A 12,276-nucleotide genomic window follows, 5' to 3' on the forward strand; every position below is an offset into this window, starting at 1 on the left:
CAGCAAGGAAAGGTCCACGACGCATGCGCCAGTCTGCTTCTGGTTTCAATGGGAATCTACAGATGTTCATACCCCAGAGGGATTCGAGCAATTGAGACCGGACACCCCATTTTTCCCATCCTCACCAGTTCCCCACCACTTCTCGTGCCTCCTTCCCTCCTGCCAGCCCTCTCCAGACCCTGCGGTGCCCAGGCAGCAGGAGGGATGGTGCAAAGCATCGAGCAAACATCACGGCTTTTCTAGCAACACCAGCAACGTGGGAAGGGGACCCTCCTGCCTCTTGCTGGCAGTGGCAGCTCCGCTGCTGGGCTGGAGCAAGGCCAGCACATCCCCAGAGGATTTTTCTGCTTTTCTGGTTATTTTCTGCCTTCAAGATGTGAAGAATCTCTCTGAGATAGCAGCCCCTTACGCAATGTTTTATTTTGGGGGGAAATTGGGGACTTCTGCCCCAACTTGGGAACCTCAGCATGAGCTCAGTGCCTTGGGGCAACGAAGCTTTCTTACCTCATCAGATGCACAAAGCTGCAATATTATTGTACCCATTTTATCACCCTTTTTCTGGTGGATGAGAACTAACTTCAACCCTATTTCATACCTCCTGGCTACCTCCACCAGTGTGTTCTCATCCTGGGAAGGGTCACTGCTGCTACAGCCTCTCACAGCAGCCATTTCCTTCTATTCTTCCCCTGACATCTTCATTTTGCTTAATTTAAGCTTACCTACACTTGTTATGTTTTGCAAATTTTCTAGGATTTGTATTTTGAAGATCTACAGAAGCCTGTCAACGTTATTCCAGCACCATCAGCTGCTCCCAAAATGGAGCAAATAACCATGAACGCCGGGAAGCAAACAGTGCAAAAGCAGAAGCATCATTACCCCACACAGTGTCCTGACTCCTCAGATACTGCACCCAACAATTTTATCTCCTCGTCCATCTGAAAATGGATTATTTGGTGTTTCTCCTGCCACAAACACACCCGCAGAAGCTTTGCTGCAGCCTGGGCTGGCTCTGACCTTTCAAGTGTTGCTCCAATTTTTCTCCAGCAGTCTCACGCCGTGTTCATGGTCCTTTGTCTCCTCTTCTGCGGATCACTAAGGGCTCCCAAAGGGCTGATCTCTCCCTGCATTTTTTTGTCTTCGCTCTACATTTCAGTACATCGCCTCTGCTTCGCATCCATGCCCTCCACAGCATTTCTGTAAGGACCCAGCAGCCCTAAGTCGAGGAGTCACAGATGATCCAGGTAGCTGGGAGCCTCCAGCCCAGGGAAAGCCACACCATGCCTGGGTGGCACATCCAGGAGAAGAGCCTTGTGCCGTGGGCTGACCTTGGTCATGACCCCCTTGCCCAGTGCTGTGTCCCTGGGGAGAAGGAGAGACGGCAAGCATGTCTGATGCAGCATTTTCCATTTAAATTCTCTGATGGGAAGAATGGCAATTGTTATCCATGACCAGCAGTGTGCCCTCGTGGCCAAGAAGGCCAATGGTGTCCTGGGGTGCATGGAGAAGAGAGTGGCCAGCAGGTCGAGGGAGGTTCTCCTCCCCCTCTGCTCTGCTCTGCCCTGGTGAGGCCACAGCTGGAGTTCTGTGTCCAGGTCTGGGCTCCCCAGTTCCAGACAGACAGGGAAGTACTGGGGAGAGTCCAGCGGAGGGCTGCGAGGATGAGGAGGGGCCTGGAGCATCTCTGGTGTGAGGAAAGGCTGAGAGAGCTGGGGCTGGTTAGCCTGGAGAAGAGAAGCCTGAGAGGGGATCTGATCAACACTTATCAATATCTAAAGGGTGGGTGTCAAGAGGAAGGGGCCAGACTCTTCTCAGTGGTGCCCAGCGACAGGACAAGGGGCAACGGGCACCAACTGGAACACAGGAAGTTCCACCTGAGCATGAGGAAAAACTTCTTCCCTCTGCGGGTGACCGAGCCCTGGGACAGGCTGCCCAGAGAGGTTGTGGAGTCTCCTTCTCTGGAGAGATTCCAAACCCGCCTGGATGCCATCCTGTGCAACCTGCTCTGGGTGATCCTGCTTTGGCAGGGGCTTGGACTGGGTGATCTCCAGAGGTCCCTGCCAACCCCCACCAGTCTGGGGTTCTGGGGTTCTGTAATTTTAGCATTAATGGACCCCTGCTTTCTGGAATTCAGTTGTGTGCTGCTGAGAAAGGCACAGGCTGGGGGGCAGGGGGGGGCTGGGTGCCAGTGGGAGGAGTGGACCAAGGAGGTGGGACAGGGTAGGACAGGACACGACAGGCCAGGATGCGAGAGAAGGGGTGCTGGGATGGTGGCAGTTGGGAGGTGGGCTTGGGGTGCTGGAAGGTGGTGGAACAGGCCCAGGTGGCTCTTGGAGGTGGCATGGGGTGGGGATAGGGATGGGATGGGACAGGATGGGATGGGATGGGGATGGCATGGGGATGGGATTAGATGGGTGGGAAACGATGGGTGGCAGTTGGAGAAGAGGTGGGACTGGGATGGCATGGCACGGAATGGCATGGCATGAGACAGGTGGCAGTTGGAGAAGGGAGAGGAAGGGTGGGGAAGGAAAAGAAGGGGAGGGATAGCCAGTAAAGGGGTTGGGTTGGTGGGAGGTGGCAGATGGAGCCCAGGTGGCGGTTGGAAGATGGCAGAGCAGGGCTAGGAGACAGCGGGGTGCAGGGTTGGGGTTGGGGCAGGACAGGTACGGGTGGGGACAGGATGTGGAGACCCCCAGTGCCAGCTGATGGTGCAGGAGCGGAGCCGGATGAGGGCAAGAGCGAGGGCTTGGGCGCAGCTTGGGGCTGGAGGGTCGGTGGCAGTTGGGAGGGTCCAACAAGGTGCCAAGGGTGGTGGGGAGGGGTCCAGGCAGCTGCTGGGAGGGGTGGGATGGGGCCACAGCCAAGCAAGGCACTGGGGATGGAAACAGGGTGACAACCCCCCCAGGGTGGGCTGATGGCGGGGAGGTTGAGGTGGGGGCTGCGCTGATGGAGTGTCCCCACAGGGCCGGCCTGGCTGGAGGGACACAGGGATGGGGACGGGGCACTGCCCACCCCCAAGGGGCGTGTGGGTCATGGCACTGATCCTGCTCCTCTGCCCAGGTGACGGGCAGGGAGAGGGGGGCTGGAGCAGGGCTGGGGCGCCCCAAAGGGCAGGGTGGAGGGGCACAGGGAGGGGGGTGGAGGGAGGTGGGATGGGAAGAGGGAGGGGGCCTGTGGGGAGCATGCATGGGGTGGGATGGGGGACATGCGTGGGGTGGAATGGGATGGGGGACATGCATGGGGTGGGATGGGATGGGGGACATGCATGGGGTGGGATGTGAGGGGGACATGCATGGGGTGGGATGGGATGGGGGACATGCATGGGGTGGGATGTGAGGGGGACATGCATGGGGTGGGATGGGATGGGGGACATGCATGGTGGGATGGGGGACATGCTTGGGGGCACGTGGGGGGACACGCATGGAAGACATGCACTGGGGGATGCAGGCATGGGGACGTGTGTGGAGGGACATGGGGGACAATGGAGGGACGTGGGCTGGGGACACGAGCAGGGGGATGCATGTGGGGCTCAGCATCTTGTAATTACAGAAGTCATCTCATTTTTCCCCTTTTTAAAAAATGTTCTCCGGAGTTTCTGCTGAGCTTCATTAGAAGCAGAGAGCTGCTCAGCCACTTCCTTTGTACCTCTGGTTGAAGACAGATGGACTCGCAAAATTTAAACACACCAAATTTTTCAACTTTCCACTTAAAATCTCCCTTCCGCACTGCAGGGGTGGGAAATCCTTCACTGCCCGGTGTGATTAATGCCCTTTTTCCCTAAATGCCGAATCTCTTTCAGGTTTTTCGGAAGCATCGAGAATTGCCTACTCTGAAGTAACAGTGCCCAGGCAGCTGGAGGCAAAGGACGGGACCTTCACAGAGGTCATCTGCTTTTTAGGAAACGCTTTTTAGACCATGGGTCTAGACCATGGCCTCTGCAGGGACCGTGGGTGGGTGCCGAAGGGAGAACGGGGTGAGGGGACGGCTCCGGCTTCCCAGCCAAAATCAGCCTGTAAATAGTGTTTTCACCGTTAGATTAATTTCTGGAATTAATCAGTGCCTCGGCCGTTCCAGGGGGACACGTCCTATTTAATAACGGCCGAAGGGAACCACCACATCGTCCATCTGACACAGGCAAAGTAAGGCTCTTCCCCAGTTTTCCTTCCTCTGCTATTTTTTGCGCAGGGCAATGATGGGGAATTAATTAACCCGCACCGAGGATTTCTGCTTCGCTTTTCAGAAATTTGATAGCCAAGGACATGCCGGTTTTCACATACAGTCCGGAGGGAGACCTGATAACCGAGTTTCCGTATATTCAGGTGAATTTAGACATCTGTCAAACATGCACCAACAGGCAGAACTAAATGACCCCCCTCCTCCTCACAGGCTCAACTGAATATACCAGTGGATCTAAGCAAGGAATGGCTGTTTCTAAAAAATTCATTATTTTTACACCATTTTTTAAAAAAAGGAAGGCAACTGTATAGAGACTGATGAAAACCAGAAAAAAACCTATTTCAGATTCATCAGCACACTTGATATCCCTTTCAAACTTTTAAAGTTTTTAAAATAATTTTACTCCATCAAAAGAAAAAACGAGAAATCACAAAATATCCCCCCAAAAATTCATCATTATCCAATGATGAGCTCTCAGGCTCCTGCTTTTCCCCTGCTTACCTTCTACGCCTTCACTTCTTTTTGCACGTGTAATATCCCTTTCAAAGTGGTAAAGGATGGATTTGGGGAGGTTTTAGGTGTCCCTTTACTGACGCAGGGGGTTTTTTTGCCTGGGCACGGGAGCTTTTCCCGCAGCCTGAAGCCACATTTGCACCTTGCAGGACGACTGCTACTACGAGGGGTTCGTGGAAGGCTCCCCGGGATCCGTCGTCTCCCTCAGCACGTGTTTCGGAATCAGGTGGGGCTCTTCCCAGGGGAAAACCAGGGTTTCCGTATCAAATTAAATGGGCTGGGCATTTATCTCCCCTTTTAAAGCAGGTACCATCACTTCTGCATGCGATGCTTCCTGGTGCATCCCGCGACTAAAATCCAAATCTTCAAACACAGCTGAGATTTTTTTTTCAGCATTACAGATTTTACAACAGCTCCAGTAGAGATTTTAAAGGCAGACAGGAACATGAAAATGAAATTTTTTTGGCCAAACGATGTGCTTTATATTCTTCTGGCAGCCTGTAGGCAGGTAGCAGGTTTGACATGCCGAGACAGATCAAAGACTTACTTTAAAGACAGTAAACTAGACAAGCACTGCTCCAGAAACTTTCCTCTTCAGGTTCACTCCACATCTGGGATATATTTATTTCTGATAGTGCAAACGCAGAACATGAGACGGAAAGCGTATCTGTACAGGCATAACAGTCTCCCACAAATGAGACTTCCCAAAACACAGCATTAAAGTGGTGGCCACCCATGGCCATCACCAACATCCCTCTTGAAGTTCCTCCTGTACGACTTATTCCCTTTATAACATTAGTCAAATGGAAAGGAATACCAGCGTAACCTCTCCTCTGAAGATCAGGAGGGTATTTAAATGCATCTTGCACAGCTCAGCCATCCTCTTCGTACGTTATCCCTCTGCAACGTTATCAAACCCGAACCTTCAATCTTGTCCAGAAATATCAGCCCTGGGGAGCAGGAGCTGCTTTTTTTTTTTTTTTTTTTTTAAGAGATTGTCCTAACTTTGAAAATGTTTCATATTATTTTGTATTATCTCCACTGGTTTTGGCGGAAGGAAGTTATCCAGCCATCCACGATTTAGAGCATCCAGCAGAAATGCCCACGCTCTGCACCAGCATCAGACTCCCCACACAAGTCTTGGCTCCCTTCACAGCCTGGATGCAGGGTGGGAAATGGGCAATTTTTTCCCATTAAAGACCTTCCTGATAAATGCACGAGCGTAACTGCCTTAGCAAAATCTTCTGGGTTTCCAGCTCAGTGTTTGACAAAGCCGTTTTCCTACTGCGATATACAAACCAGGAATTATGAGTACTTTAGAACTAAATATGTCAAAATCTGGCAAAATGAAAACCCATTCAGGCTCTTATAAGACCAGGCATGAGAATCATATTTGGTGGACTTTCTTTCTCAAACAAGCACCCCAAGAGGTCTCTGAATTAAGTGAGGTCTTTTAGGATGTAAACTTATCAGCAGATGCAGCCGATTCAGCTGCAGTGTCTGTGCAGGGATAAACAGATCTTAAAGACGGATGCTCCTTGGAAGAGCCGTAGCACAGAGCTCTTATTGCCTTCTCACTTTCATTTAATATATGGCATTCAGCTGTAGCTTCTTTACTTTTTCCCAAAGCTGCATGATTGCTCTTTCAAGGCTGTCTCATGTATCCTAAACCTTGGATGTCACACTTTTTTCCCATCAAAGATCTGTTAGGCGAGCTTCTTGTATCTTCTCATGGGATCCCTGCCCGTGGGAGCAGCGGTATGAAGGAGCTAAATCTTTCCATGGTCCCACCTTTCCAAAAAAAAAACCCAAAACCCAACAACCATAAAATTATGGGCTGATCCCAAGAGCCCTGAACCCCAGAGGTGGCTCCTGAGGTTTCTACCTGTTGGCAAGATACAAAGGGCTGCCCCACATCTCCAGCCACGCTACGATGAGCACCCCACACCTTGTTTATTTTTGTATTTACTAAATAATTTAAGAAGTCATTTAGTTCATGTCTCTTACTGACTTCTCTGTTTGAAAATTGACAGTGGAGTTCTGCAAATTGGAGACCTGAGGTACGAAATCGAGCCCGTGGAGAACTCCTCGACGTTTCAACACCTCATTTACCGAAGGGTGTTGGAAGGCGACTCACGTCAGCTGTGCCAAGTGCCTGAAGAGTACAAGGACCATTTGCCCAAAAACGGAGAAGTTGAGAACAGGAGTCATAAAATCCTCGTTATTGATGTAAGGACTCCCCATCCGCTCGTGTCGATGTTGCACGTTCGTGTGTATACGTACGGGTTATGTTAAATGCTGGGAGTGACCCGACCGTAGGGGAAATTCCTGTCGCATTCGTAAGAGCGTAACAAGGGTTTCGCGCTGTAAAGCATCTGCAGGTCTGGAAGCAAACGGGAGTTCTGTATAGTGAGAGCAAGCACCCTCACATGGCATGGAAACTATACCTACAGCCATGCATAAGCATCACACTGTGAAATAAAGACCCCATTTTGTTTCTGGAGGTAGCACTTTGTCAGGTGCAGATCATCCTGCCCTGGGTTTGATTCTCTCTTGAGATCCCTTCCTGCTCGCAAGTTCATCTCACAAACCCCGAAAAAAATATTCAGGTCTTAAAACATGGTTGAAATGAAAGTGGAAGTAGAAAAAAGGCTTTTTTTTTTAAGTCAGCCATAAAGAGGGGAGTTGACATGTCTGTCAGCTCCAGAGGTTAAAGCAGCTGAAGGCTTCAGTAAACAAATCTGAAATGTTTAGTTATTTTTAAAGACGGTTAGATAACATTTCTAAATAAGCTGTCATCAGAAGCTATAGAAGCAATGATTTCAATCATTACTGACTTTCTATTATAGATACTCTATCGACAATCCAGTATTTTACTGCCTGACTCCAGAAAGGAAAGTGGAGACTCGTGGACCAGGGGTCTGCACCCAGGGCTCTTCCCTCCAGATCCTCTTCTTCTAGGTCTGCCCAGCCAAAGAGCCTGGGAAGGACACAGCTTGGTGGTGGGCTGTGCTCCTGGGATGTGGGTGCTATCGGTCGTCTGGAGCTCCATCTCGAAGAATCATAGCATGACCCAGGTTGGAAGGGACCTCAGGAGGTCTCAGGTCCAGCCTCCGCCTCCATGCAGGGTCTGCTGAGGTCAAACCAGGTTGCTCAGGGCTTTATCCAGTTGGATCTTGAAGACATCGGAGGATGGAGACTGCACAAACCCTCTGGGAAACCTCCTGCAATGCTTGAATCTTCCTCATTAGTGTCACAAATAGGTGCTCTGAGGACGTAATTCCCTTTTTCTAGAGAAACCTCTGAAAAGCTTCTGATGGCTCCGTCCGTGCTGCCTTTCCCTTACCTCCAGCAGGACCTGGAGGTGCAAGTCTTTGGGGCCATGGCTGGGTGCCTCTCTCCCAGCAGACAGTTTTGCTGAAGTCTTGTGAGCATCGAGTAAGGGGGAAGGTAGTGAAGCAACTCTTGCTCCTACACCCTATTTGTCTGCTTTTCTTTTCCCTCGTTGAGCGGCAGAATAATTTTGAGCCTCATCACTGTTCATCGTACTTCTCTGACGGAGTTGTCCGCAAATCTGCCACCGCGCTGTGTTAACCGCAGGTTGCTGAGATAGATGTCAAACAGTTTCTGCTCCGGGTCTGACTGCCTTGGGATTTCATTTAATGCATCTTTACATCTTAGCAGTAAAGATCATGAACTGCTCGCTCGGTGCCTCTAGTTAGTATTCACTTTACAGTAAGCAAATCTGAACTCTACTGCCCTGGTTTGCTTAAATTACACGAAAAACAGCCTTAGCGATGTCAAAATGCAAACATACGCCGGTTCTCTTCTGTCCAGAAACAGAGTTCCCATGTTATCAGAGGAAATTAGTTTGTTCTGACATCACTTGATATGGGATATTTCTGATGCGGTTGTTGTCAGAAACATCTTGGTTAGAAAAATAGTTTACTTGCTTTGATTTGTGACTGCTTTTAGAGCTTGTGAGGACTTTTGTCATTGCTGTTCCTGCTTTCAAAAGAGCCGAGATAAAGTGTTATTTTTGCACCTATGAGTATGGATTATTTATAGCGACAGTCTGGCCTATGCCAGTGTACTGTGATTGCATTCGGTGAAAGAAATAAAGAGTGACAGAGATGCTGCCTCCTGATAATAATACGAAGCATTTAGATGAAAGAATTACTTATCAGCTCCCATGGCAGAAATAGAGTTTTATAAATTGTTACAATTTCGTTGAATTTACTGAGAACCTGCCAGGGAAAGAGGATAATTTATAATAATAAAGTAGTATTTGTTCAACAGAGAAGAGAGATGAGTCCCCGTGCTTAAAATGGCTTAAGCAACAGCATTTTTTTTTTAGCCATGCATACTTCTGCAACAGCCAAACCTGTTTAGAAAGTTGTCTTTCTGTGAGACAGAAACTACTCCTCCTCTCTTCTACCACCAGAACACCTGGGAACTACTCAAAAGAAAAGCTAACGTGTCTTACTCAACCCCACCTCAGCCAAGACCAAAGCTACTAGCCAGGTTTTTGTCGGGTCAGCTTCTTTTTCTTCTCGTTACTTGACCAAATCTGCAGATCTTGAATGCTCTCACAGTCTCACTGTGCGCTCACCCCATCAGAGATGGGACATTGCTGCCAATGAGCAATACCTGCTCGGAGGAGAAGAATAACCCCCCCAAAATTACCCATTAACCAATTGCTACCGGCAACAAATACGTTGGATGTACAAAATGTAGAAGTTAATGAGTTCCACCCCGCCCAAGACTGAGTGTGTCGCACCTACAGCAGATTTTAACTATGGAGCTGCCTATGCACAGGTAAATGTGTAAAGGGCATGAGCAAAAACCAGCAAAAACCTTATTTCCCAGGTGCAGTGCATGGTGCCTCTCGCTGGCTGGGTCCATCAGTGGGCATGCTCCCATTTGCTGTACTATGCATCGGTGCGTAAAATGAAGCAAAACTAAGAGTTATCTTAGTGGCTTTAATACAGCTCGGACAATTTCGGTTCAGAACCAGTTTTTAGCTGCAATTATCTGTTTACCCTCCTGGTTTCTAGCATTGAGCGACTTGATGCAGGCAGCTCATGCTGACCGCACTCAATTCTCCCTTTGAGGTAGTTTTTGTGGTGCCAAATTTAATGATTAAAAAGTGGTCCGAGCACGTGCAAAAGTCTGCAGCTCATAGTGAGCCGATTTAACACGAGTAATGCCAGGTAATCTCTCTGCTACCAAGAAAACCCCACCTACCACTGTGTTCTGTCTCTCAATCTCTCTGCTCTCACCCCGATTACTCGTTACGCTCAGTAATCCTTCCCCAATGCATAATTGCTCTGTGTTCTTGTACTTAAGGGAAATTCTGGATTAGTTTTGAGTAACACCACCCTGGATTTTGCAATGCGGTGTAAGCTTTTAAGCTCCTGAATGTACCTCAATAACTGCAGTGTTATTTGTTCGCTTCCAGGAGGTCCCTGGTCTCCAGAGCCTGCCGGTGCCCACCAGATACTTGGAGCTGGCTCTGATCACAAACAAAGAGTTGGTAAGCATCAGAAATTATCACCATGCTATGGCCGTTGCGTTATATTGGAGGCAGTCCTTGGCGTTCAGCGTTGTAACGCAGCCCTTCTCCCCTTTCAGTTTAAAGTTAACGACTACAACGAAACCCTGATGCTACATCTGTTCATTTCCATAAGCAACTTCCTGAACACGGTGAGCTTTAATGACGTGGTGATTACGATTGCCGTTCTGCTCCGTTGGCTGGCTGTCTACCCAGCTACCCTGGGAAGGAGATGAATGATCTGTGCCTGACTGCAGCTGCCCTACCAGGAACTGATGTGTTCCTCAACGCTATAAAACCCACTTCAACTGTTAAAAAATTACTTCAAATATAAGTGAAGTCAGGTTAAAAATAATTTTGAAATCACCCCGTTAAAACACTTGATTGGGAATATGCATTATCATTACTAAGTGCCTTCTGGTAGCTCATTACGATCTCCCAGTCTCTCCACCTCCTTCTTGCTCCGAGTCCTCCAAAACATCACACGAGTTTTCATCTTCAGGCGCCAGTGCGCTAGCCTCAAAGCACTCAAAAATGAGCTACACAGAAAGCTCCATTAAATTAATATAATGCACAAAAACAAACGGCACGCTCAGTTCTTTCAGCTTTAGCAAAAAAGACCAGTTCTTGCACAAACAACGTGGAGCCAAGCACGGTGCCCAGGGTCGCTGCACGTCCCGTGGGTTGCAGGAGATGAAAGATCTTGATGTCTTCCAGGTCTACAAGCGCATGAAGCTGCAGATCGTGGTCAGCGCGGTGGAGATGTGGACCGGGATGGACCAGGTGACGACCACCCACAGCCTGGCCCGCACGCTGCAGGACTTTGCCGCGTGGTGTCAGAGGGATGCTGTCGGTCGCATTAATTACGACCACATCCAGTTACTGCTGTAAGTGTCCTGTGTATTAATCACTCAGCTCACATACCGGCTGTGGGGAGATAAGCAGGAAACAAGAATATTTTCATTTCTTTCTTCTAATTTTTACATATCTATGCTGATAAGTCTTTTGTCCTAGTGATATTTTGTGGAAAAAAAAAGTAACCGCTTAATCAGTCCATGTACTAATCGGCAGATATTTGTCGTGTAAATTGATACCAGAATTTGCTTGTCCCTTTCACTGTCCTCTTTTATATTTTTCTACACATATACGCACACAAAGCGAACAGCTTATTTCCAATTTTGGTACAGTTGTCAGTAACTGAATGATTTTAATCTCATTTTTAGTTTTTACTCATTTTTATATATACAAGCCACTCATTTTTTAGATATAATAATCCATTGTTCTATGGTTTACAACTTAATATTTCAATTAAGCCTTTTTGCTGGGACAAGGGAGTTACATCTCAAAATGTAAGATGTTTAATCACTTATTTCCCTCATTTGCTTTTTAAGACCTAGCACCTTGTTTCTGGTTTGTCTGTTCCTTTTTCCTTTATTTTAGGGGAAAGAAACCTTCTGCATAGTAAAATATGTATCTCAAAATTTACTGAACATTTCTTTTTTCATATTCAACATATTGCCAAATCTTTAAAAAATAATTTTGAATAATTACATTTTACTGAAATAGCCTGTAGGCCACTCTTCCCTTTAGAGAGGAGGCCAATGAGTTTACAAATCGTGGCTCTGCTTCCTTAATATCCCCATTAGCATGATGCATCACCGGTGCTTGCAAACCTGATCTGTGGGTACCAGCCCGGCTGCATATGGGGCTCCCATGGGAGAAACAGGTGATGCTGGGCTTTTCTTCAAGAAATTAGCTCCTTCTTGCCCAAAACCATTATTTTCCAGACGTAATTCAGGCGATGCATCTCATCCTTGAGACAAAGTTGTTCTGCATTTCTTTAATGTTCAAACTTTCCCGCTGCAGTGGCCAGCACTACAAGGAACGAGCATTGGCCTGGAAGGGGACAATGTGCCAGATGAACTCCATGGGTGTTGTCTCGGTAAGTGGAGACCTCATCGGTTTGCACTGCCTGAAAGGGAAAATAAACCTTTCATATTCACACTGAACCTTGGGAGCTAATTCGACCTAACTCC

The 12,276-nt window shown here is 48.2% G+C and overlaps 1 protein-coding gene across 1 annotated transcript in view; it reads left to right on the forward strand.

Moving 5' to 3' along the window:
- Positions 1–565: 565 nt before the first annotated feature.
- Positions 566–12,276, forward strand: part of LOC129206119 (disintegrin and metalloproteinase domain-containing protein 20-like) — a 28,737-nt gene continuing 17,026 nt past the window's right edge. The window contains 12 exon segments of the mRNA XM_054824872.1: positions 566–708; positions 2,037–2,070; positions 2,961–3,060; positions 3,755–3,879; positions 4,072–4,136; positions 4,238–4,316; positions 4,836–4,912; positions 6,720–6,915; positions 10,148–10,222; positions 10,321–10,392; positions 10,958–11,127; positions 12,107–12,182. Coding sequence (XP_054680847.1) covers positions 566–708; positions 2,037–2,070; positions 2,961–3,060; positions 3,755–3,879; positions 4,072–4,136; positions 4,238–4,316; positions 4,836–4,912; positions 6,720–6,915; positions 10,148–10,222; positions 10,321–10,392; positions 10,958–11,127; positions 12,107–12,182 — 1,212 coding nt within the window.

Source organism: Grus americana, chromosome 1 (assembly GCF_028858705.1).
Source record: "Grus americana isolate bGruAme1 chromosome 1, bGruAme1.mat, whole genome shotgun sequence".
Lineage (NCBI taxonomy): Eukaryota > Metazoa > Chordata > Aves > Gruiformes > Gruidae > Grus > Grus americana.